This window comes from Uloborus diversus, chromosome 4, assembly GCF_026930045.1.
Source record: "Uloborus diversus isolate 005 chromosome 4, Udiv.v.3.1, whole genome shotgun sequence".
NCBI classification, from domain to species: Eukaryota; Metazoa; Arthropoda; class Arachnida; order Araneae; family Uloboridae; genus Uloborus; species Uloborus diversus.
Window position 1 is genome coordinate 62,864,331 of NC_072734.1, and position 27,994 is coordinate 62,892,324.

Here is a 27,994-nt window from a genome sequence, read left to right on the forward strand (position 1 = left end):
TTAAGCAGTGCTGCTAACTTTTTGACTGACTATAGTTACAACACGCGGCACATATACACATGTTAAGTACGATACTTTAACTAACCACTTACCGATTCTCCCCATTCCAAAGATACCAACAGTAGACTCAAACAATCCCATACCAGACAGCCATGTTGGACTCCACGAATACACCCATTTTCCGCTGTTCATCGGAGAAAAAAAATATGATTAGGGAATTCGCTCTTACTTAATGGGATAGCCACAGCTGCAGTCTATCAATAGACAACATTCGCAAAGCTTAGCATTCAGTTCAGAAATAAGCATTTGTTTTCTGAAATAAGAAAATTTTCTTCGTAGAAAAATTATTGCATTTAGGTAAGTGGTATGTTACTGGATTTAACCACCGTTTTTAGTACTTTTCCGTTCAAGTATACTACAACTACAAGCGTTTTAATAGCGCTTATCTTAATAACTTTCTAATTTGACGAAAAAAGAAAAATACCACCGTGATCTGTTTGGTTAATTTGGCGGATTACTTTACCTTTTGAAGGAGCTTTGTAAGTTATTTTATTAAGTTGTCGAATTACTTAAAACGTTTTTCACGTGAGAGGCTGTCCACAAATCATGTCACGCTCTGAGGGGGGGTAGTGAAAATGTGAAAGTTTGTGAAGAGGGGAGGAAGGGGGCAACAAGAAGTGCGACATCAAGATTTTTTTTATAAGAATAAGTCAGTGAAAAATAGAGTGACATTTGACAAAAGGAGGGGGGGGGGGGTAAGGTGAAGTGTGAAACTTTGTTACAAAGGGGTGAAGGGGCCAAAAAGTGTAAAATCATTTATGGAAAGTCCCTGATTTGTTTAACTCGGTTCTTAATTTGGCAGATTTTTCTTATTTTTGATGGCCTAGTGTAATTACTTTTCATTTTAATGGAACTTCTTTTTTCATTCAAAGGCTTGTTTTCGTTAATAAGTCTATTAAAAAGACAAAATAGCGTATTATCATACATTATTACTATGTATTTACTTCCTAACGTGTAGTTTCTATCTATGTCACTTTGACCAAACATGATGATGGTGGTAATAAACAAAATGCCAAATGGAACTCAAAATTTTGTCGAATCGTCAGACAAATTTGCCGACAAAGGAAATTTTTGCAAGGTTATAATGACGTCCGGTGACCGTGGTGTCGGGGCTTGGGAGCCCCTGGCACCACTGTTTAACCTAAGGAGAAAGTGAATTTCCTTACTCTCGAATGGCAGTGGAAGCTTCTTCGAAGTTTCTCCCGGCACACAGCATCAGTAGAACAGTCCACTCGGCCACTGAATCGGAGGAAACGTTTGGAGTGTGGCTCACAGCAATGTTCCTGAGCAGGAAAAAAAAACAAACATTTTACAAATTGACAGCAACGAAAATAACATGTCAGTCAGGTATCAAGTTTTTTTTTTTTTTTTCAAATTATATAAAAATTAATTTTGGGGATGCAACTATACCATGAAATTCAGCTTAAAAATATGCAATAATCCAGATCTTTTAAAAATGTATTATTCATTGGATGTTACAAAGTACTACTCAATCTCTTCTGTATAATTGCCAGGTAATCTTGAAGCGGGAATATCATTTGTAATAGGTTGCAAATTATTATTTTGCTATAGACGGGATCAGCGAGAACGCACTTCTTCTAGGAGCTTTCTGCCTGGTTGTTGCTATTACAAATGATGTTTCTACTTCGAGGTCATCCACCATCTCTCCGAAGTCAAGCTGTCCCTAGTAGCTCCTTATGGCAGTGAGTGAATTTTGTAAAGCTCCTCTGTGTTGCGCAAAGTTAAGCCGCGATAGGGGTAAATGCATTTGCTCACAAAAGCTCCTAATCGTGTTGTGTTGCATCTAGTCCTCCTTTGATAGCGAAGCTAAACCAAGACTGACTCCAGTGACTCTGAGCCTATAGAACACATAGGGCGGGTCTACAGATTAGATAATTCACCACCCTTTAGATAATTCGAGACAATCAAGGATATGGCCCGATGAAGCCTGAAAAGCAGTACACTGAGGACATAAAGGTAATCTTTTACTTTGTCTTGGTATGTCATAGATTTCAGATGACCACTGAAAAAAAAAACGAGACATGACAGTCTGCTGCAACGGAGGGACAGCGAAGTACCAGGACTTTACCCTGATACCAAGAGTGAGCAACAATGACTGTAAAGACCGCAAAGATTGATAAAGCGGGAATACAATTCTGAAGAAGTCAGCGAAGTCAGAGAAAGCCTGGACATATCTGCACCACTTTTAGCAAGGGCTCCTAATCGTTATTGTTAATATGCAAACATCAAAAGACTATCCAGTGTCCATTTTTCCTTTGGTATAAAATTTAAGAGGAAGGGAATGAGGCTATATAATTCAAGTTGTGTTGTTCTCTACATATGCACAAAAAAGACATCTAAAATATATATATATATATTTCGACCTTTCTTTACCTTCTGTTCAGATAGTGTGGAACTTCCACATCACTTTAAACGTGTACTAAGCGGTAAAATATTTAATTTTAAAATGTGTTACATAATAAACTAAGTAACCGAAAGTATAAAGATTTCGCATTGTTGAAATAATTATTTTGAAAGCAATTCGAATTCTATGCAACAAGCCATATCTTTGGCATTCTTCAATCAATTTGTTTTCACTTTTCTCCGCTTTTTTTTATTATTATTAAGTGAAAACGAATTCTTCAAGATACAGACGAATAAATAGACTTCTTTGAATACAAACGAGCTGCGATTTTATGATTTTATTAGCGCTGAAAACATAATAGTATCATTTCAATTACCTTTTTTTGCATTCCTCTAAGTCAATATGTTCATAGCCAACAGACATGGTGGCAATCACTTTCAGCTGGTTTCCTGCAATAGAAAATGGAAACTTTTTTCAATCGTACAATTATTTATCAAGCTCTTTTCATTCTCATATTATTTTTTTTATGTGCACAGCGCATACACACACGTGCACATATTAATATTTCAACCCACTCCTAATCCCTCACATACACTCCGTAACACATAATAATATTTGAGAGACTCTTGATAATTGGAGTGGAATCTTGCAAATTAAAAAACTGCAGATAAACATTCAAAAACTGACAAACAAGGGATTCGAATCGACTTCTACACTGCAAAAAATAAACTGTTGTTTTTACAGTATAATACTGGCAGCTCACATTCCAAAGAAAAACTGTAAAGTTTACAGTTCTAAACTGTAAAATTTGTAGTAATATACTGTCTTATAACAGACTTTTATTGTGAAATTTACAGCGCTAAACTGTAAAATTAGCAGTAATATACTGTCTTTCAATGGAATTGCCCTGTGAAATTAACAATGATTAACTGTAAAATTAGCAGTAATATACTGTTTAAGGAATGACTTGACCTGTAAATTTAACAGAGATAATATGTAAAATTAACAGTAATATATTGTTTTTTAACGGAATTGCCCTGCAAAATTAACAGTATCAAACTGTAAAGTTAGCAGTATTATGCTGCGAAATCAGCTGAATTGCACCACAAAAACAGCAGTAGCATATAAATGATTTGTACAGTAAAATTAACAGCAGTAAACCATAAAATAAATAGTTATCAATTTTTATGCAAAACGTATCGTTGTCTCTTTTCATAGCCGAAATCACTGCTTTTATAGCTGAAGAACAATATAGAAAAGTAAAGCAATTGATTCTGTATGTACGTTGTAGAAATCAGTCTACATACGAAATCTGTTCCCTTTCTAAAGTTTTTCAACAACAAAAATAATGTTTTAGGCTATGAAAAGCGACAAGTAAATAAATATAAAAGCCTTTTACATAAAAATAGTTAACTGCTGCTAAATTTGTTTTATTAATATTAATTTCATTGTACCCAAAATAAATCATTGCCCCCCCCCCCCCAATCTCTATATTTTATAAACACCTGTTAAAGAAGAAAAAGTGGCGCATTTTCGTTCCTACAAAAACTTTTAGCTCTACTGCAAACTTAAAAATTTACAAATAGAAAGAAATTGCAAAATTTGATCTGAAGCTTTACTCTAAGAACAGTTATTGCCTTTTCATAGACCAAAACTTTTTGATAAATGAAGGTAGTAAAAATGTGGTTTTTTATATATGACTGAAAATACTACATCGTATCTTCACTAAAAGTACTTTTTTCACTTCCAGCATTATTGCGTTGCTAAAATGTGCAGCATAATGTGGGAAATGTTTTGCAGCATGCAATCCATTTATACCTTTAATTTTATTTTAACTTTATGCATGCAATTATGTGGATTTATTTTCTTTTCGGGTAAAACAGATTATTTTCATGATTTTCCTTTTTTTAATGTTATAACTTGCACTTGGACCTATACTTTATTTGAGAAGTACTACCGACAAAATTTATTTTACACCATATGAGCAGTATTCAGTATTTAGAATGAACAGAATGGTTATTATTGTAAACTGATTATTATAGATTATATAATAATTTATCCTATTAACCATTTAAAGTTTAAATACATGAAACAATAAATATGTGACGGTTCAAATTTCCAAAGCTACTAAACAGAAACAATTTTTCACTCGGTATAGTAAAATCTGTTACGTTTATGAGTACTTGTATTAAAAGTTAAAACTTTGTTTTACTACTCCAAAAATTATGTAACGTTATATTCTGTTATGCTGTTTTCATGAGAAAAAAACGAAACATTCACACCATTAAAAATTGCCAAATTATTTTATTTCGTATACATTACCTATAAATATAGATTAGTCATTTTTACAGTTGAATTGAAAAAATTCATTTAAAATAGATTGCTAATTTTTTCAAGATCAACATTTTTACATCATGAACTTGATTCTTCTTTGTGACATCTTTGCCGACTTAGTTGCCATCATTAGAACTTAAATTATGAAAGTATCTGTCAAAATAAAAATTGTTAGAATCTCATAAAACTTTTAGACACCAAAAAACATGCATGGAAAAATCAAATTACGTAGGTATAAAAATACGCCCTAAAATGATTAAAATTATGACTCTGAATGATCTGAAATTGCCTTGGGAGTTGCTTTTATTTTGAAACCGCTCAATATTGTTACAAATCCTGTAAATAGTAATTATTGTAGGAACGTAACCTGTAAATAGTTTCCCGTAATGAATATACAACCCCTTTTTCATTCGGCTAAATTATACGACCCCTATTTTCTTTCTTTTCATTGATAACGGTCTACTACTTTACAGAAGCGTGTGGAATATTTGAGAAATTTCTTTTCGGTGTATTTAAGCCGTTAGCGATGGATAAACAGTGAGTTTCGATTCAGATTTCGAACTGAGTGTGTGTATTAGCTCTGTTTATAGCGAGGCATTTCGCTGTGTTGTTTTCGTATTTGGAAGTAAATACGTGTGTAAACGTTGAGTTTACGGTGTTGCGTGATAATTGCTTAATTGCTGATGAATAATTTTGCAGTTGTTGACGATCTTTCCTGTACATAGTGTAAATAAATTTCCTGTGCTTTTATCAAGAACTGTGTCTTCATTTCAAGAAAGTGGAAGTCGCACCGAATCCGTAACAATTTGGCGCCCAACGTGGGGCTTCTTCAGGAATTTCTTGCAGTAAGTGTGACTTTGGACATTTTTTCATAAAGACTTTTTAAATTTGGACTTTATTTTTATGGTGATTACTCGCGCAATGGATGAACAATTAAAACAACTGCTTGATGCAATCAACTCTGTGAAAAATGATATGGCGGCTAATCAAAACCAATTGAAAAGTGACTTGACTGCAAGTTTTACTGCAAATCAAGAACAATTAAAAAATGAATTAACGACTAACCAAGAACTGTTAAATAGTGATTTAACTGCTAAAATTACTACAAGTCACGATGAAATGAAAAGTGACCTAACGTCGATGAAAACCATGATGGAGAATCAACTAACCGCCATGGGAGATAAAGTCGATGCTCTGGAAGAAAAATTTGATACTGTGGAAGAGCGCATCGCCAATATGGAAAATAAGTTGGAAGAAGAAGACAAGAAATTGACTTCATTTAAGGAAGAAATAATTAAGGACGTGGAAAGGAGATTGGCGACCGCGGAAAGCAGCTCTGTACAGTTTGGCGCTCCCACATCGGTTGCTCGACCGTCCATTAAACTTGCCACATTTGATGGGAAAACTTCGTGGCAGGTTTACAAAACTCAATTCATGATAGTGGCGGAAGCGAACGGATGGGACTCTGCTACCAAGGCCTGTCATCTTGCAGCATCCCTGAGAGGTGACGCAGCGGAGATTCTTCAGACCCTTCCGGACAGCCAGCGCCTGGATTTCGCCGCCCTCACATCTGCGTTGGAGCTTCGCTTCGGTGAGAAGTGCCAGAAAGATTTGAGCCGACTCCAGTTGAAGTCCCGTTTCCAGAAAACTGGGGAAACCCTGCAAGAGCTTGCGGCGGACATCGAGAGACTGTCTCATCTTGCTTTTTGCGACTGTCCTGCGGATGTTCGAGACAACCTGGCACTCAACTATTACATCGACGGGGTTCGAGATCCGGAAATCCAGAAAGCTCTACGGATGGCGGATGTCAAAGACCTGAATTCTGCTGTTGTGTATGCGATGAGATACGAGGCCGCCCAGCAAGCAACCCGTGTGAATCGCCATCCCATCCGAACTCTGGAAGCTGATGAGTCTGATTCCAGGTCGTCCCACCTCGCTGAACTTGAGAGACAACTCGGTGACTTGACAAGACAGTTGAGCAGCATAACAGCCCAAAAGAAACAAGAGCAGAAGTGCTGGAAATGCGGTAGTGAAGGACACCTGCGAAGGAGTTGTCCGGCTCGCCAAGCTACGCGAGGGAAGGAAATCACCACCACTAAAGCTCTGCAGATTTCCTCTTCTAGTAGTGGCAGTGATGGACTTTTCATTTACGCACATGTAAATGGGAACCCCTGCAGACTGATTGTTGACACTGAAGCCAATGTGACAATCATTAGGACAGATGTGGCTCGTGAATTTGGATTGAAACTGCTGTGGACATCGCCACGCGTAAGTCTCCAGACTGTGACAGGTGACAAAATTGAGATTGACGGTAAAGTGGACTTGGAAATAGTGTTTGGGAATGCCACCTACCATCATACGGCATTCGTCGCTAATATCACGGACCCCTTCATTCTCGGATTGGACTTTTTGAAGAAATATGACTTCACTCTTGACTTCAAGACTAATGAGCTGCACTCGATGAGAGAAGACATAGCCGTTTTCCCTGCAGAGAGTGATGTAAAATCCGCTCATCAAATAATAGCTCAAACAGATTTATCGATTCCCTCAAGGTCAGAATCATTAATACCTGGCTCCCTTGAAGAAAGCAATAGTTTTCGATTTGGACTCATTGAATACCCTAACCTAAGCAATAGCCTAAAAGGAGTACTGGTAGCATCTACGCTTGTGGACCTTTCTAAGGATGTAATTCCTGTGAGAGTCGCCAACGTGAGTGAAAGGCCAAGGAATATCCGGAAAGGCGAAGTGTTAGCAACTTGTACTCCCGTAAACTGCATCATTAGAAGAATCAATTCCCCCGAGACTGTGTCTTCTGAGTCCTTGACATCGAAGTTAATTGGGAGTGCACCCTTATCGAAGGATCAAAGAACTGCTGCGGAACAATTGGTGGACGACTTCAAGCATCTGTTTTCATCTACATCGGAGGATGTTGGCCGTACGAATTTAACGCAGCATAGGATTTACACTGGAGAACACCCCCCCTATTAAACAGCATCCAAGACGACTACCATTCACTAAGAAGGAAGAGGTTGAAACCCTTCTGAAAGAGATGAAGGAGAATGATGTAATCGAACCGTCATCCAGTCCTTGGGCCTCTCCCATCGTCTTGGTCCGAAAGAAAGATGGCTCCACCAGATTTTGTGTCGATTACCGACGACTGAATGAAATCACCAAGAAAGACAGTTACCCTCTTCCACGGATAGACGACACCTTGGACACTCTTTCCGGACACAAGTGGTTTTCGACCCTGGACTTGAAGAGCGGCTACTGGCAGGTTGAGATACACCCTGATGACCGAGAGAAGACAGCGTTTACAACTGGACAAGGCTTATGGCAGTTCAAAGTGATGCCCTTCGGCCTCTGCAATGCACCAGCTACGTTCGAGCGTCTTATGGAGACAGTGTTAAGAGGACTCTCTTACGAATCCTGTCTGGTCTACTTAGACGATATCATCATCGTGGGACGCAGCTTCGAAGAACATCTGGCAAATCTTAGGAAGGTGCTGCAAAAGCTTAAGGAAGCCAATCTGAAGTTAAGCCCGTCCAAATGTAATTTGTTCCGCCGGGAAGTGAACTACCTTGGTCACATCATCTCTTCTGAAGGTGTACAAACCGATCCAGAAAAGGTGTCTGCTGTCAAGAGTTGGAGTCGTCCCGAAAACATCCATCAGCTGCGAAGTTTCCTGGGGCTCTGCACGTACTACAGGAAGTTTGTGAAGGGTTTTTCCAACATTGCACGACCTTTGCATAAGCTGACGGAGAGCAAGCAAAAGTTTGAATGGTCCAAAGAATGCGAAGATGCATTTCTACGACTGAAGGAGGCTTTAACATCAACGCCTATCCTCGCCTATCCTCAGCCTGAAAAATCCTTCATCCTAGACACTGATGCGAGCAACGAGGGCATCGGAGCTGTTTTATCCCAAGAAATTGACGGAAATGAACATGTCATCGCTTACTGGAGCAAATGCTTATCAAAGTCGGAGCGAAATTACTGCGTCACCAGAAAGGAGTTACTGGCCATAGTGAAAGCTGTAGAACACTTCCATCATTACCTCTACGGCCGAAAATTTCTGCTTCGGACAGATCATGCCTCATTAACTTGGCTTTTGAACTTCAAAAATCCGGAAGGCCAGATAGCCAGATGGATACAGCGGCTCCAGGAATATGACATGGAGATCAAGCATCGAAAAGGGTTATCTCACGGTAATGCTGACGCTTTATCAAGGAGACCCTGTCCTGAGAACTGCCACTATTGTTCCCGAATCGAGAAGCAGTATGGAACGACTAGCCCTACCGCCTATCAGGTGACAGTGACTCCAACATCATCAGAACCTGATCCATGGAGTGATGACCAAGTTCGAAAAGATCAACTTGAAGACCCCGACATAAAACCAATTTTAGAGTTCATGGAAAGTGACAGTCGACGCCCTAGCTGGCAGGACGTCTCCATCTTCAGTCCTGCAACAAAAAGATACTGGGCTTTATGGAACTCACTCCATTTACGGAACGGCGTGCTACACCGGAAATGGGAATCTGACGACGGCAAGACATCTAGGTGGCAGTTACTACTTCCTCGATCCAGGATTTCAGATGTTCTGAAAGAAATACATAGTAGTGCGACTGGAGGACATTTTGGTGTCTTGAAAACTCTCAATAAAGTTCGGGAGCGCTTCTTCTGGAGCAAGGCGAAGGATGACGTGGAGAAGTGGTGCCATTCTTGTGACGCCTGTGCTGCTCGTAAAGGACCGAAGAAGAGAAGCAGAGGGAAGCTACATCTGTACAACGTTGGAGCTCCTTTCGAACGAATTGGGATTGACATCCTGGGTCCTCTACCAAGAACTGCTGATGGGAACAAATACATTCTTGTTTCCATCGACTACTTCACCAAATGGCCGGAAGCATATCCCATTCCAGATCAAGAGGCTACCACCGTAGCAGAGACTCTAGTCCAACACTGGATCTCGAGATATGGAACACCTTTGCAGATTCATTCCGATCAAGGGAGGAATTTCATCTCTGCTGTGTTTAAGGGCCTATGTCAAATTCTCGGAATTGAGAAAACTAGGACAACACCACTACACCCACAATCGGACGGCATGGTGGAGAGATTTAACCGCACAATCCTGAACAATCTCTCACTTATGGTCTCCAGAAATCAACAGGATTGGGACAAGAAGTTACCTTTGTTCCTGCTGGCCTACCGCTTTGCTGTTCACGAGACTACCGGATATGCCCCATCTCAGATGCTCTTCGGACGAGAGCTTCGGCTACCTTGTGATCTCGTCTTCGGTCGTCCTCCGGATGCGCCTTCATCGCCTGAGGAGTACATCCAGGATCTCCAGGCCCGGTTGGAAGACGTTCATAACTTCGCACGAGAGCGAATCAACATCGCGGCGGAGAAGATGAAGACCCGATACGACACAAGGTCTACTGGACATGAATTCAACGAGGGCGACAAGGTTTGGTTATGGAATCCCATCCGACGGAAAGGTCTTTCACCCAAATTGCAGTCGCATTGGGATGGACCCTACAAAGTCGTTAACCGACTGAATGACGTCGTAGTGAGGATCCAAAAATCACCTAATGCAAAACCTAGGGTTGTACATTATGATCGGTTAGCCCCATACTATGGCCATAGTTCATGAGTATTACGTAAACAACCATGGTTGATAACATAAAAGTTGTAGATAATTTTTGCTTTTAATGTTTAGTAATATTTCTTGTTATTATTGTGTTTTCTGTATCTGTTAGTTATTAATTAATGTGTATATTTGTAAACTTGTGATAGAAGTTTGGCACCCTTTCTGGGGATTGTACTGCCCGGGACGTGCAGTCCTTAGGAAGGGGGCAATGTTACAAATCCTGTAAATAGTAGTTATTGTAGGAACGTAACCTGTAAATAGTTTCCCGTAATGAATATACAACCCCTTTTTCATTCGGCTAAATTATACGACCCCTATTTTCTTTCTTTTCATTGATAACGGTCTACTACTTTACAGAAGCGTGTGGAATATTTGAGAAATTTCTTTTCGGTGTATTTAAGCCGTTAGCGATGGATAAACAGTGAGTTTCGATTCAGATTTCGAACTGAGTGTGTGTATTAGCTCTGTTTATAGCGAGGCATTTCGCTGTGTTGTTTTCGTATTTGGAAGTAAATACGTGTGTAAACGTTGAGTTTACGGTGTTGCGTGATAATTGCTTAATTGCTGATGAATAATTTTGCAGTTGTTGACGATCTTTCCTGTACATAGTGTAAATAAATTTCCTGTGCTTTTATCAAGAACTGTGTCTTCATTTCAAGAAAGTGGAAGTCGCACCGAATCCGTAACAATATATACCTAAATTGTAATTGAACCGTTTATTTCAGAAATCAGTTGAGCGCTAAATATGTTGTTTTAAGGAGAAAAAAACTTTTTGGCAGCAATTTGCAAGCGTAACGGTGGTTATTAATGTCTAATTAAAGTAGACCTAATCTGGATACTTTACATAAGAACTCAAAAAAGAAGGAAAATAATATCTTACATTTTCTCTTCCATGTAAAGAAATGCACTTATAATGGTTTCTGAAATACAATTTAAAAAAAAAAAATCCTTGTAATTTTCGGTATTTTTGAAGGATTTTGTAATTACATATGAGACTGTTGATTAAGAATAATATTTATTTTTTCGATCACCTAACTGAAGTGATTGGGAGAATAACTCCTTTTATAAGTCAAGAATTCCAAAAAAAAAAAAGCAACGGAAAGTTGTCCAAAATGGGAAAGCTAACATCTTGGCCTAAAGAAAAAAATAAAAATGTTTTAAGGATGATAAAACTTGAAACTAGTTTCTTCTTATAACAGGCTCCATCCAGATTATCGGATTGCAATATGTTTACTTCAAAACAATAATTAGGATGAGGTAGAGAATTATTTGTTTAGAAAATGGAGCAAGGTCGACGTTTAGGACAACCAATTGGGAAATATTTAGGTATTCATTTAAAACAATGAATACTGTATCTAACCTCTTTTAATTCCTCCCCCCCCCCCGAGTTGCTATAGTAGCACTGAAAACCGTATATAGATGGTTTTTTCTTTCTTTCTTTTTTTTTGGTAACCCATAACCCATATTCCTTTCCAACACTTGTTAACAGCTCGAGCTATGTTCAACTGATACCGGCTTCATCTTGTTTTTCTTTGACAGCTGCCCATTATTGAAATCTGAATATGAAACAAAGTGTGACGTAAAATAATTATTTAGAACTCTGTCTGTACTTAATGTGAAATATTTTACTAAATTTTTAAAATATTTTTTTTCATGCATTTTATTCCATAATTGTGTTATTATATTATTAACATTTAATTTTTTGGACATTTTTTCTTAAGTACTAAGGAATCAAATAAAAGAGTCATTTGAGTTGAAATAAAATAATACTGTAAGAACGTTCTATCTTATATATCTCTTAATATTTAAGCATAATTTAAAATATTTCATTTATATTGTATGTCTTTCAAAATGGGGACGCCTCCCGCCCTGAACCCCGTTTTGAACAGGTATCGATGTCCCCATTTAAGCCACCAGCGACTTTTTTTTAAGGGGCACTTCTTTTGAGAGGATTTAGACAATTTATCTTTAAGGTTTTCAGAGTTTACCTGAAATCTGGAAGAAACAATTCTAGATTCCCAAAATCAAGATGGATTAGTTAAAGTCAATTCAGTAAAAAATGAAAATCGGTCAGAAAAGTTGAAAGTTTTTAACAAAATAATAAATCTTCAAACATGTCAAAAAAGAGTAAATCTGGTAGGGCCAGTTCTAATCATTGAGAAATTGTAAGTCCACATTTGGCCCGCCGTCTTTGTTGTAAACAATACTACCCTTCTTGAAAATGCTTTGCCAGAAGACCGCACCACATTTAACTGTAGATTTAAACATGCTCACATTTACAAAATAACTGCTTTTTATTTACATTACAACAAAAATAATCTATAATTTTGTTTGATAAGTGTCACACAAATCTGAATATGCGAAGAAAGTTTCATATGCTGTAATACATCGTACTTTTAGCATGCTGTTTTGGTTCTTTCGATTTTAATAACATGTAAAAACAAAGAATCAGTGTTTCAAAATTTACTGGAAAATTTGAAAAATAATAATGAAAGAAATGTACGTCTAATTTAGCTCTAGCAACAGAAATTTCTATATTCCGGTGATTCTTGAAGTGATAATATTCAACTACCCGTAAAATCTAATATTAAATTACAAATTAAAAAAATTCAGACTTAAATGAATGTATGATCGATCACATTTCAATCAAAACAAAATAAAAAATTTAGTTTATCTTGTTCCAATACATTGTTCTTGATTGTGACATAGAACCTGAGAACGGGCCACAAAAATCAGCTTCAGGGGCCCAATACGGCACGCAGAATGTAGGATAGGCTTCAGTGGCTATGAACGCTCTAAAACTCAAAAGCATTGGTGATTACAAATTACATCCGAAAACACAAAAATATAAATGAAAAGACATACTTAAAAACTTCCGTGTTCCGTTGCCGGCATTCATGTCACAAAGTGAATCATCGCATCATTCAGACTAGAGGCTTCTTTGAAATTTCAAGCGGAACACAAATGCGAACTGCCATCTTGATAAAGACTGCCATTCAGTTCTGGTCACAAGTTACGTAGTTTTTTACATTTACACACCACTAAACTAAAAGAAATGATATTGCATTAGTAAATAAATTTTAATGAAGTAAATTCAGGCGGCTAGAATGAAATTTATAGTTTAAATTTTTCCGAAATACCTAACCGCAACCATATCACCGGGCATAAATTCAAATTGAAATCAACTACAATTGTTTTTTTTTTCGTGCGCTGGAGTTACAGGAACAAAATATTCGCTAGCAAATACCCCCCTTCTTGGCAAGCCAGCACACGCAAAATATGAAATACTACAAGAAATGAATAAAAAATATATTATAGGCTATCCGATTGTGTGCACAAATTATAGCTTAAACATAATGGAATAAATAAAACATTTCAGAAAAAAAAAAAAATAAAAAAAACCTCTAGAAAAATATGTCATTGCAATTCAAGCTTTACGTAAATTTTCCCTACAGAAAGGTTTTGTGAAACAGTCAGCTAAATTATTTTTAATTTCTCAACAAATTTTATTTCAAATTCATTTTTGTCAATCGAATTCCTTAGGAAATGGTACCCTACATTAATCTGCTTAGTTCTGCAATTTTCTATTGCAGAACTAGAAAAATCGATCGCAATTAGATTGTCACAGTGCAGAGTACTATTAATCAATCTAAAATTCTGAACTCTTTTCGTGGCCAATTAATTCATTTAAAATTTTTTGATCCACATAACTTCCTTAGATTGTTCACTAATTGAAATATACTCCGCTTCCATCGTTGACAGTTCTACGCATTTTTGTTTGAATGTACACCATATTATTCGTACCCTATCCAAAAACATTACAAGCGCCCCCCCCCCCCCCCCCGGCATTGTAATCCGGTCGTCGTGATTTGAGGCGTAATCTGTATCAGAATAACAACGATTTATTCAATTTTCAGACAAAATTTAGATTTTAGGGATCGTCAAACCCTTCGGTTGTCTCACAAATCTCCTCCTTTAAATCCGCATATAGATACGCATTGCAAACATCTGCTTGGAAATGGACCCAATGTAGCTTATACACAAAAATTGAAAAGAAAGCCTCAACCAAAGGAAAAGAAAATACAGGAGAGAACACTTGAGAAAAGTATCCCCCCCCCCATAGCTGGTAGTTACCTGAAATTACCAGTCTGGCCTTGAAGCGCATTATTTCGTTCTTCTCATCTGTTCTGTTGCGTTTTGCCAGTCTTCACTTTCTGGCGTTCTCAAACTTTGTTTCAAATTTGCAGGAATTACATCTTCGGAAATGTTAGCTTCTAGCTTACTTGAATTATCCCCCCTATCTTCATCAGAATCTGATACTTTCATTGAATCATCATCACAAGTGCAATCAAAATATTTTGGGTCATATTCAATGTTATTTTCAGAACAATAAACCTCGACTTCGCGATTCAGACTTTAGAACCGTCGTGTCAATATATACTTTGCCTTGGTATTTCTTTAACCCATTTAATTCTCACAACATGCTATTTTATGATTTTCAGGATATTCATCTTCTACTTCAGGTTTACTCAGAAGTGAAATAAAACTGTAATAAACTGTGAAATAATCTCTGTTTCCCGTTCCTGTTTTTTTTCCCCGCCCAGAATTTATTTTCATCGAATTAAACATTCAGAGTTTCTGTCACTTCGCTATTTTCGGGATCCCAAATTCTATAACCTTTCGTATGAAACGCATATCCTACCATGACTCCCTGTTTAGCTTTCATATCCAATTTGTTTATTTTCTGTTTTGGAATTCCAATATACGAAATACAGCCAAAAAACACGGGAGTTTTAATATATGGCTTGGCTTTCTTCCCTCAAATAGCTCAAAAAAGGTTTTGGTTTTTCTTTTTAAAACCGCTCTAGTCCGTAAGTAGTGGAAGCAACTAGCTGCTTCGGCTCAAAACTGCTTAAGCAAACCCGATTTATTTAAAAGTGTCCTAATTCCATTCATTAATGTTGAGTTATAGTGTTCTATGACGCTACTTTGTTAACTGGAGGATTTGTTGGTTTTTTAGATTCTTATGCTTTGGTCGCTAAGGTAAATTTCAAACCGGGGGTTCAGAGTTTCCTTTTCGTAATCGGATCTTTCCCGCAAATAACTGTTCTTTTTTTGAAACCTGACAAAATATTCGAAAACCTCACTTTTTTGAAAAATTGTCTATTATTGTGAAGATAATCCCCCTCCCCCTAAAGAACTCAACTGCTAAGGAACCCATCGCATTTAAATGCAAAAGATCTTACCAGGCTTAGGCTTGAATCTCCGTTACAAGTTTAAACGCAGTTCCCCGATTTTTCCATTTTACACGGATAACACTCTGACATATTTTTACTTTTTATATGCAGTGAAAGATAGTGAAGTACAGAATCACACTTTTCAGTATTTATAATATAGTTTTTTTTCCTCATCATAAACACATTGACGCCAAACTTTAAGACTCAAACGGTTCTTAAAGTTAAAATGTAAGGAAACTGACGAGTTCAAGGTTACAAGAGTTTCAAATTCTGCTGTAGTTCTCGAGAATCTACTTTTCTGAATGAGCATGTCCTTCATGCTCATTCAGAAAAGTAGATGATGTCAAACTATGACAAACAATGCATAATAATGTAAATTTTCTACTTTAAATTAAAAAACTATAATTTTGACGAGAACGCAACACTGCCAGATCAGAAATGAAAAGCTGAAAATTATAAAATATAGCAACACCCTGAACTTAAATATATTGGAAGGCGTATAATCTCAATTCGTCGAACGGAACTTACATACTTGCTGATTAATAAAATACTGGTGCATGCACAGATTAAGTACGCACAATTAAGTACAATATCTAATAAATTTTGGACATTCGAGAATTAAAAAATTGCAACATTACGATTGTCCCCAAATTTGCCGAATCGCCAGACAAAATTTTCCCAATATGGCAATTTTGGGGAGGTCATTGAGACTTCCCGTGACCTGCCATCGAGTGCCTTTGAATATAGTTTCTAAAATTATTTTTAGGTTCACAAGTTTCAATGGTACTAGTGCATTTTTCCTGAAGTAAAACTTTAATTTCTTACTGACGCAAATATAACACTTTTAAAACACAAGGGTTTCGTGTTTGTATTTAAAAATGCTTATTTTTATTAGTTTTTTTTTTTTTTTTTGAGTGCTTCATTGATGATTTTTTTAATTATTGTTATTTTAGTTTTGTTCGATAAGTATGAAAGCTGACTCGAGATTTCAGAGAATTTTGAGTCGTTCAGACATCAGAGTATTGTATTTCCAGAGGGGCAAATTCTTCAACAAAAAATATCAGTAAACTTGATACTGTTTGCATGTCTCTCGGTTACGTTGTTATTTTATTTATTTACATTTTATTCATCGAATTATGTACAGGATATAAAAGTTACTTACGCTATAGCGTAAAGTTTATCAATAAAGTATTTAAATGCAAACTGTTAAAGAATTTAAATCTGAACATAAGAAAGAAAAAGAAAAAAAGAAAGAAGTCAATCGCGATACGCTAAAAATTTACTAGAAAACATAAGAATTTAAATTTTAAATATTCACATCCTATATAACACAAAATATAATCGTAAACAAAGTCTAATATACTAATAACTTTAAATACGATCAAGAAAGGAATTGATTTATTTTTAAATCAAATTTAAATTTCAGAAAATGTTTAAAAACTATCATACGTGCAGTAAAATATTCAGGATCACAACAACTATTCGGACTTTTGCTATAAAGCAATCGCTACAACTTAGCAACTAAAAGAAACTGCAAAGTCAACATCAACGAATATTGGAATACGAATTATGATTTTAAAATACACACTATTATTTTACATACATTATCGATGATAAAGAAAACTACATTTTGAGGAAAAGGGAATGAATAATATAACTATTACTTACCTTTAACTTGAATTACAGCTGATCAGTCCTGTCTCAGCACACCCCCGAAAAATTACTAACATGGCTATCGATACCTCGAATTCATTCGTTTATCTTCCCGTATGAAAGGAAACACTTTTTGCACATCGTTTTGCGCAATTTAAAACAGTTTTACAGTTTTTCTCTGTTATTTAGAGCAAAAAGAGCAGTATTAAACTGTAGGAGAATACAGTATATTACTTTAAAAACAACAATTATTTTTTGCAGTGTAGGCCTTTCGGTATTTTCTCCATTTTATGACGATATGATTCGACTATGTAGCCAATTCATCAGCACTTGACGAAATATTCAGAAAATACTTCTGTCAAAATATTTTCAATACGGTTACATTTTAAATTAAATCTAGTTCGTCTAAAATTAAGAAAGTCTTAAAAATGTACTCCTCCGAATCTCCCCTCCCGGAGGCATTACAAAGCATTACAAAGCATCTGAAATTTCGATTCCAGATCTTCAATTTCACAAAATTTCAAGGGAAGGCCCTCGATTACTAAGCAACATCGCTTGAAACTGCTTTCAAAAATCATCTAAAATTGCGTTTTGGCAGCTTTAATTTTGAAAGATTACTGGCCCTAATGTTACCAAATATGGTGTTACAATCGCTTTTTTAAAAACTTCAATTCCACAAAATATTTGTGCAAGGGTCTCCGAATTTTTTTCCTTTAATATTGCAGAAAGTAGGCTTTTTGAACATTACTTAAGAAAAATTTAAATGGAATAGCCTCTGAACCTTTCCTCCTAATATCATAGAATATTAAAGAAAAAGGAGAAAGTAATTTCTACTTTTTCAAAAAAAAAGATCGAGGAGAGCCCTAGAGTTCCATCTTACTACTATTATTTATATATGCGAAAGTTTGTCTGTATGGATGTATGGATATTTGTTACTCTTTCACGCAAAAACTACTGAACGGATTTTGATGAAACTTTACAATAATTACTACTATTATATATGCGAAAGTTTGTCTGTATGGATGTATGGATGTTTGTTACTCTTTCACGCAAAAACTACTGAACGGATTTTGATGAAACTTTACAATAATATAGCTTATGCATCAGAATAACACATAGGGTAGTTTTCGTCCCGTTATGGGGGGCAAAACCCCCCTTAGGGGAGCAATAAAATACAATTTTCGTATAAATTCTCTAATATAGGGATGAAAAAATACTTGCACATATTTACATTATACAGTGGCTCCCAAAAGTGTTCGTACACCTTGAAATTTTCTAGTAAAACCAAAATAACGCAAAGCTGAATTCGAATATGAAGTCCAAATTTTTTTTCACATCATTCCTATGCCATTCTGAATAAAACCCAGCAGTTTTTTTCAAAATATTGCCAGATTTTATTTTTGAAATTTGTCAAAAAACGAAGAGACAGAGAAAAAATACGCCACAAAAGTCATCGTACACTGAAATATTTTCAAATAAATTCGTGATTAAAATTATCATATGTGGTTATTTTATTGTTTTTGCATTGTAATGACACTGTAAAGTCATTTGCCTTTAATTTTTTGTTTATTTACTCCCTAATACTCTGCTTATTATTTTAAAATGGCAGGTATGCGCAGAAAACAACAAACATGATTCGAAATTTAGTTTTTTCTCCTCACAGTAGCCATAAATTGGTTTGAAATGTCACTAAATTAGTTAATTTAGATCATTCCATAGTGAAGTGCTTAATAAAATGCTTTAAAGACAAGAATCGGATCGAAAACAAGGTAAGAAAAGGTCAACTGGCAAAGTTAACAAATCGTGATCGGAGGTTTACAGTTAAAAAAATTATGAAAAATACACATTTAAGTGCTGAAAAAGTTTCTGCAGAATTGAATGAAACACTTTACGTTTAGTTTTCACGTAAAATTGTTCGCCAAGTTCTCTGATTATCTGGATTAAAGGGGATCTCTTCCCGCAGAAATTTTCTTGTTCCTGCGAAAAACAGTAAGCTTACACTTTCCGTCGTAAAATCAATGATAAATAAGCTCAAAACGTTTTGGAACAACGTCTTACTTATAGATGAAAATAAATTTAATATTTTGGGTTAAATTGTTGTATAATTGTCAAGAGAAGAAAAAATGAGGAATTTAATCTTAAGAACTGAGTTGGATCAGTTAATACGGACGGTGAAGGTGTTTTAGTGTGAGGGTGCATAACAGCATCAGGACTTGGAAATTTGGAATTTTTTGATGCAATAATAAATCATGCTGTTCATTTAAATATTTTAAAAAATATTTTAAAACTATTAGCCCAAAATTTGGTAATCGGAAACAACTTTGTTTTTTATCAAGATAACGATAAGAAGCACACGTTTGATTTTGGTGCCTCAAAAATTGTCCTTAAGCTTAGAAATATCTCCTCAATCGCTAGATTTAAACTTAATGGAACATATTTGGAGATATCTGGTAGCTAGATTACGAAAATACACCATTGAAACGAAAAGCGAACTAGAAACAGTAAGACTCGAAGTGCGGCTGAACACTTACTCAGAAATTGCGCAAAAAAAGAAAGAAAAAACAATGAAATCTATTCCCAGATGTTTAAAAGCTGTTGTTGATACTGCATGATATTCTACTAAATAATAACTTTGTAAAAAGTTAGATTATTTACCAATTTTTTGACATTTTTTCAAAGTGTACGAAGACTTTTGTGAGATAAAATTTCCGGAACTTTTTGGTTTTTGACTTTTAAAAAATTATGTTTTAATGTTTTATTAAAAAGTTTCACGTAGTTTTGTTAAAAATAGAACATAGATCTTATAATAAAATACCTATTCCGAAATATTAATGCTAACCAATGGATAATGGCCAATTTCATTGAAAGTCGTAGGTGTACGAACACTTTTGGGAGCCACTGTATGTCCATCGAAAGCTCTGATTTTTCTGCTGAAGATGGCACTTATTCGAAATTTCTCAGTAGAATAAAAAACGATTTATGAGCTTTTTAGTTCCATGTTCGAAGGCTTTCCTAAACTCAATACAGTATTTAGTGTATCATCTCAACTCCCTGTCGATAGCGACTATTGTTGTATTGCTGACTATCTTTGCTTTTCGTGACTGTTCAAGGCTTTTCTCAAGTCAAATCTTGAAGTAAGATTTTTGCACAAGATTGGCAAATAATACATGATTTGGCTGATCATTTTCCATTTAAACGGAACTTTAATGTAATTAATGGTTTTTATTATTATTTATGCTGATTGAACACTTACTCATTATCCAATCGACCAGCAGATGGCCAAAATTTTTGCAGAAATATTTCCGTAGCTGATGCATTTGGCAGTTTTTTTCAATGTCGCTGTTTTTGAAGCCGAAGACTACGTCATAATGTTTCTCAGTTTTCACCATGTAAACAAAATATCGCCAATCAAAGAATCTTTAAAAAACTTTTTTTACTGTGTTAAATAATCCAGCAACTAAATTAGGCAAATCCATAAACAGCACAAAAACTTCCATTAATTTTTCCTTTTTGCACAATTTCAAACAATCGCCAAATTTTACTACTTATTTTGAAAACATTTCGAATGAAACTCTTTAGCGCCATTTTATGATGACCAAAAGTATCTCAGCACCTGGCGATAATATCTTTGTAACGAAAATTAATGTATCGTTTTACAAAGTAAGGAAAGAAGGAGGGAGCATCATCGAAGGTATCCCAAAACGATTCCCGCAAATTCGGTAAAATCGCACCAAGAGCCCACAATGATTGAAATTTCCCAAAATAACTAAAGCAAGTATAAGGGGATTACGAGCAACGTCAGTAGCAATACAGAGAAGGTTTTAGACTCCATGTTAAAAAAAAAGTATCAACAGATTAATCTTTTTAAACATGAGAAGAATAATGTCATGTTTTGGAAATTTTTATATGCTTAAATATAGTGCTTTCGTTTCTAAATCAATACTATTTTGTTCTTTATACTTATTGCTATTTTACTTTTATGGGTAAGGAAGAAACTCTACTTTTAATCATGTCAAAAAGATGTGTTTTAAATTCTTTCACTTAAACCAGAAAAAAAAGCAAGTAACGATTTTTTCTCATAATTATTACTGACCCAGGCAACGCCGGGTATTTTTGCTAGTCTTTCAATATAACAAAATAAACATGGCCTAATCGCGTTTTAAGGCTTCAACTTCTACAAATTTCCGCGGAGTCCCTCGTACCTTTTCCTCCACCCAAGACCGTTTAACATTGCGTTTTTAAAACTTCAATTTTCAAAATTTTTCTGGGAAGAACCTCCGAACCTCGCTTTTTAAAAGAGAAATTTTTTTTTACAATGTGCCCCTCTAAAACTATTTTCTAGTTGCAACACTGCTCTTGTTGTCATGTTATGACAGACATAAAAGTTTTATCAGTTATTCATTACTTAGAAATTAGACAGATATTCAAAGTGGCCTTAATTTGATGTTTAAAATATTTTCTTTTTCCAAAACGCATTATTAGCGTAACAGAGGAGCTGCTGAACTCGAAATAACTTCGAGATGTGAACTACAAACGTACACCATATTCCAAATTTAAACATTCAAACATTATTTTTTAAACAAATTAAATTCCAAGCGTATTCTTTTCCATTTTGTATTTGCCTACAAAACCTAACTCCAGCTGTTTACTATATTTTCCCCGAAAGTCAATGTATAAATCCTCTCAAAAGACATTTGCCCAACGGCGCCGATCAAGCTTGGCGCGGGCCTGAGTGTACCCAGACCCAGTCTTCCCTATCATCATGACATGTATTTCTACTACCTGCAGCTTGAATAACATCTTTGTCCACTGGATCTGTGAGGAGGCAGAACAGACCATTCACACCTTTTATCTTCTTTATGAGATCTTCTTTGGGGATGGGCTTTTCTTGGTCGTAAATTTCAACATCACATCTGAAACGACATAATCCAACAAAATGGCGAGAATAAAAAGTGTTGCTAATACAACAGATTCAAAATGGAGTGGTTTCCTTCAGTCAAAAGTACTACTCATCATTGAAAGTCATTGAAATCGATAGAATGAGCAAAAAAAAAAAAAAAACATGGGCCTAGAAAATACTTTTATTTTCCCAACAGTTTTTTTTTATTAATTTTTTTTAAAGGCCCGATTTTTCAAACAAGGCGTGGTTTTTATGATGTCACAAATGATGCACTTTGCCGCATCTTTCTACTACGTTTCCACGTTATGATAATCGAGCAGCGAATTAAAATTGCGCTCTACGCTTACTATCAACCATATCGTTGCCAATACACGTGAGTAAAAATGCGAATTAAATATTTTGCACTGTGAATGGCAACACAGAATGGCATTTCATCATTTGTGATGTCATCGCCAAGAAATGTAAACAATAAAAGCTCACCGATTTAAGTAATTTTTTAAAAATATTAAACGTAAACAAATTATTTAAAAAATGGTCAGATCCTATGTTTTTAAGCATGCTCTTTCAGAAAAAAATACTTTTAAAATTTTGGAAACGACCTCATTTAGTTTTTTACTTGTAATTCGTCGCTAAAAATGCGAATGGGCATATCTCACTTTTAAGCATTTGCAGAAAATCGATTTTAGGATTTCTGATTTACTGTATTGCTTGAGAACTGCTAACAGTGTGAGGGGCTGTAACTTTTTTACTAGTTATTGTAGAGATACGCCCACTGGTCAAACTATAAAATCGACTTTGGACATTTCTGTGCTGGTCATAACTCATTTTTAGATTTCAGATACTCCCATTCGTGTTTTTAGCGACGAATTGTTTCACTCATTTCTTGGCCAAAAGAGTTACAAGAAAACCTTGCGACGAACTTCAAAACCATGTAGTACCTTGCTTATTTACATATTTAAATAGACTAAAAATTATTATTTTACACCTTTAAAATGCGCATAATTTGATGCTACAAATATATTTTCGGAATGTTGATATGAAAGATTTAAAAGAATCAAAGTGCATTTGAGAAAAATAATTGGGCAATCAAGGTTAAAAAGAAGGAAATTTGCCCAGAATAATCAGAATATCACCCCAAATGTTTCAGATATAAGTTTTTGTTATAGGTGTCGTGTGTATTTAACATTTTTAATGAGCATGTTTTTTTTTATACATTGGAAAAATTACTTTAATTTAAAAAAAAAACTTTGTTTGTCAAGCAATTCTTCTGTTACTTTTCCCAGTCTTGTACTATTCTGGGGAGAGTTATCCATAAACAGACGCATTCATTGTTTCGTAGTATTTTATAGATACGGGAACTTTTTTGTTAACGGAACCAGATGCATATTTCGCCAAATGGGGGGGGGGGAGTATTTCAATTTATTTATAGAGTTTGCAATCTTTTAATTTTGTTAATTAGGAGGAATTATCACAACGTGGAAAATGACAAATTGGTGAAAAAATTCACAATGGGGAACTATACTGCCTTGGGCAGGTAACGGATATAGTAACCGTAAATTTTTCGTCTTTCATTTTGGTCATCTATTATACGTTAGCTTTATTGTACGAACTTGCTTTTCGGTGAGAAAAAAGCGCAAAAAAAAAAAAAAAAAAAAAAAAAAACTGTGATTTCCATTTCCTCCAACTAAATCTAATTTGAATTCTGAAACTTTGAATTCAAATTATGTTTTTCGCAATTACGAGTTGCGACAAGACCCTACTCATTGGAGTTATTGTTTCTAGAAACAGCTCCCTCCCCCAAGCATATCCCTCCTCCTGGTTGGTTACGTGTGTAAAGTTGAGCGTGTGTGTAGGCTTAAGTGTGTGCACGTAGGTGTATGTGTGTGTGTGTGAAGGCCCGCGCGTGTGAGTGTGAATGTGTATGAGCATGCGTGTGTAGGACATGGACGCCACCGTCCAGCAGAAGTGGATTCCGGGGGACAGTGCTCAGGACGAGAGGAGCCGCGCCGGTGGGCGGTGGTGCTGGCGAGGCCCCTGGTCCAAACTGAAAAAGGAACCACAACATCAAGGATGGTCAAGTGAGAACAATAAGCAATCGTAATTGCTCAAAAGATAGTTTAATTCTAACATTTTCCTATTGTTAGTGCATTGAGTCCAAAACGCGTTTCTTCAAATATCTAGAAAACCTTTTTCTGCAGATACTACCGTTTACCTGCCCACAGCAGTACAATCAGGGCAAAACTAACCTGGCAGCATTGGGATGACTACGCAGATCCTAATCACAGCATGACACTGTCAGGTTTGGTTTACACCAACTGTGGTTGTTTTCATTTTTACTCCTTTAACTTTAATTTTTCATGTTAATGGAACATTGGAACAGCTTTGGTATAATCCCCGAGTTGGCAACATTTTGTGACACCAATCCGTGCTAACGCGTTTAAATTTTTACGGCCACCTTTGTAAGTTGTAAAGTCAAAACTAGTGAAAACAAAACGCAACACGAATGGCGAGTTTTCACCGAAAAACGTTGCAAAAAAAAAAAAAAAAACTAACGCCAACTCGTGGATTACACTAATTGCTGTTCCGACAGATTTCATGTTAGTTAATAATTTTTTTTTAATTTCTTTTTTTTTTTTTTTTAACTTGGTGAATTATTTTATGAGTGAATGACTAAAATTAATTATTTGGTGGAATTTCGTTTTCATTTTGAAGCAACTTTTAGTCTTGTTTTGTTTGAAAATCAAACTTTAAATTTAAATTTTTAGCATTATTGATTTTGGCAACGTTTGAAAAGCAAATAATCGCTTCGTTCTGACTACTTTTGGCGAAAATTTTTAAAATGTGCCAAATGTTCCACGTTATGATAATTTCCCCGGAGTTAGACGCGATCGTGATGTTTTGGATGATAATAGGCATTCTGGCAGTAGCAGCATAGCCGAAATACAAAAAAAAAAGGGAAAAAAATTAATTTGAATTTTGACGTCTTGAATTCAAATTATGTTTTTCGCAATCACGACGGTGTTTATGTAGGCGTGTGTGTTTGTGTGTGAGGGGTATGTGTCTTTGTGTGTAGGGGGTATGTGTATGTGTGTGTAGGCATGTGTGTTTGTGTGTGGGGGGTATGTGTCTTTGTGTGTAGGGGGTATGTGTATGTGTGTTTAGGCACGTGTGTTTGTGTCTGTGTGCAGGCATAAGTATGTGGGTAGTTGTGTATATGAATGTGTGTGGGGGGAGGAGGGGGTATGTGTATGTGTGTGTAGGCATATGTGTTTGTGTCTGTGTGCAGGCATGAATGTGTGGGTAGTTGTGTGTATGTGTTTGTGTATGTGTGTGTATGTGTTTGTGTATGTGTTTGTGTATATGTTTGTGTGTGTGTGCGCGTGCGTGTGTGTGTAGTTGTGTATGTATGCGCGTGTGTATAGGACATGGATGCAACCTGGAGACGGCTTTCGCTATAGGAGCAGCATCGTGAGGACCCGGTCGAAGGTGATGCTGCAGAGGGTGGCGGTGGGAAAATAAAACCAAAGGAATCAAAACAGTCAAATGAGAACAATAAGCAATCGTGATTGCTCAAAAAAAAAAAAATTAATTTGAATTTTGACATCTTGAATTTAAATTATGTTTTTCGCAATCACGAGTGTGAGTATGTAGGCGTGTGTGTTTGTGTGCGGGGGGTATGTGTGTTTGTGTGCAGGCATGTGTGTTTGTGTCTGTGTGCTGGAATAAGTGTGTGGGTAGTTGTGTATATGAATGTGTGTGGGGGGGGGTATGTGTATGTGTTTGTAGACATATGTGTTTGTGTCTGTGTGCAAGCATGAACGTGTGGGAGTTGTGTGTATGTGTGCGCGTGTGTGTGTGCATGCGTGTGTGTAGTTGTGTATGTATGCGCGTGTGCGTAGGACATGGATGCAACCTGGAGACGGCTTTCGCTATAGGAACAGCATCGTGAGGAGCCCGTCGACGGTGATGGTGCGGAGGGTGGCGGTGGGAAAAATCAAAAGAACGTCAAAAACAGTCAAGTGAGAACAATAGGCAATCGTGATTGCTCAAAAAAGAAGAATAATAACTAATTTGAATTTTACATCTTGAATTCGATTCGATTCGATTCGATTCAGAGTCACAACTGACTTCAACTGCATTTATGTCGAGGGCTGCATACTAAGTGCCTTGCCTCCATTATTTTATATACCGATAGATGGCAGCACCATCACCGGATCGAACAGTAAATGAGTATTTAGAACTAGTCCAAGAGCTAATAGCTACCTGGTGCTAGCACCCCCAGAGGTATCGTTTCACTTGGAGGACATTGAGACCACGAGCATATTTAACGTCGCCCAGTCCCCTTTAATGACGACGGTGGGTCTTCGATCAGCAAGGATCGAACCCGAGGCCCTCCGGCCCCGAGTCCAATGCCTTACCGATCAGGCTACCACGGCCCATCTTGAATTCAAATTAAGTTTTTTCGCAATCACGAGCGTGAGTGTGCGTGTGTGTGTAGGCGTGCGTGTGTGTATGTAGGCGTATGAGTTTGTGTGCAGGCGTGCGTGTGTGGGTGTGTGTGTGTGCTTGTATGTGTGTGTGTGCGTGTATGTGTGCGCGCAGGCGTGTGTGTGCGCGTAAGGGCATGTGTGTAGGCGTGTATGTGTATGTAGGATATAGACTCAACCTGGAGACAGTGCTCGCTGGAAAAGCAGTATCGGGCGGGTCTGGTCGAGAGGTCGAGATAGAGATTTCGGACCAAAAATCAAAGGACGCGGATAGGGGATATTTCGATAATTGGGAATCTCGCGATCTTCTTCATTGGCGTCAATTTTTGACTTCAAGCATGCGCGAGAGGTATTTTTCTTTGCAAATCTAAACAGAGACCAAAAGCATCCATTCACATAGGGTTACTATAAATCAGCAGGGTTACCAAAATAAAATTATTTACGCCAAAAATTCGACGACCCCGGCAGATACTCAGTTATCGAAATATCCCCTACATTCATACTGCCAAAGTGTAAACAATGAATTATTTCAAGAATATTTGACGTTAAGTTTAACTCAATAAAAAATAATGGATGATGAATTTTTCGCCAATATGTTACGGTAATTTGCTCATTACTGCTGCAGAGGAAGTCGGGCCAAAAATAAAATCAAAGGACGGATGGACGAACATCAAAATGGTCAAGTGAGAACAATAAGCAATTCTTAATTGCTTTAAAATGTGTGTTTTTTTTAAGTGGCAGTTGAGAAAGAGGCCAAGACTCCTGAATATCGAAATTTTCCAAATTTTGAAAATGCTCCGAGTTTACCCCACGTTATGGCAATACCCTCAAATGGTTATCGCTCAAAATTTGAGGATCGTGGTAAATTCTGTTATCGAAATTTCTCTCGGTTAGTTTCTCCCTTCTTTACACTTCTAGCATATCTAAAAATTTAAACGATCGGCTCAAATAAAATGAAACATAATGAACTTAATATTAGTTATCGCACTAAAAGGAGCATGACTTACTTAGCTTCGATCTTTTTGATTCCCTCTTCAGGAATACTTGGCCTTGTAATCAAAACTTTTGGTTTGCTCATGTTGAATTTAGAGATATTTTTTGGGTAGATTAAGTTCAAAGTATATTTTTTTCCAATTGAAAGAACGCCACAGAGCTTTATCGTTGCCATATAAGCGATTGAGAAAAATGATTTTCTAGTTTTAATGCACGTTCAGAAAACCATAATCATATACTAGAATTCACCTCGCAATAAAATATAATTTTCGAGTATTTACATTTAAATTGGCATCGTTAACCTAAAGAAAGACTAGACGTTAA

The 27,994-nt window shown here is 36.3% G+C and overlaps 1 protein-coding gene across 1 annotated transcript; it reads right to left on the reverse strand.

The window, feature by feature from the left end:
• LOC129220604 (glyoxylate reductase/hydroxypyruvate reductase-like) lies at nucleotides 1-27,755 on the reverse strand. The gene is made up of 5 exons (XM_054855034.1): nucleotides 27,685-27,755; nucleotides 22,073-22,203; nucleotides 2,802-2,874; nucleotides 1,227-1,343; nucleotides 1-184 (listed from the first exon to the last, which is right to left on the reverse strand). Exons 1-5 carry the CDS (start codon nucleotides 27,753-27,755, stop codon nucleotides 1-3), a joined length of 576 nt encoding a protein of 191 aa, XP_054711009.1.
• Between the last annotated feature and the right edge of the window lie 239 nt (nucleotides 27,756-27,994).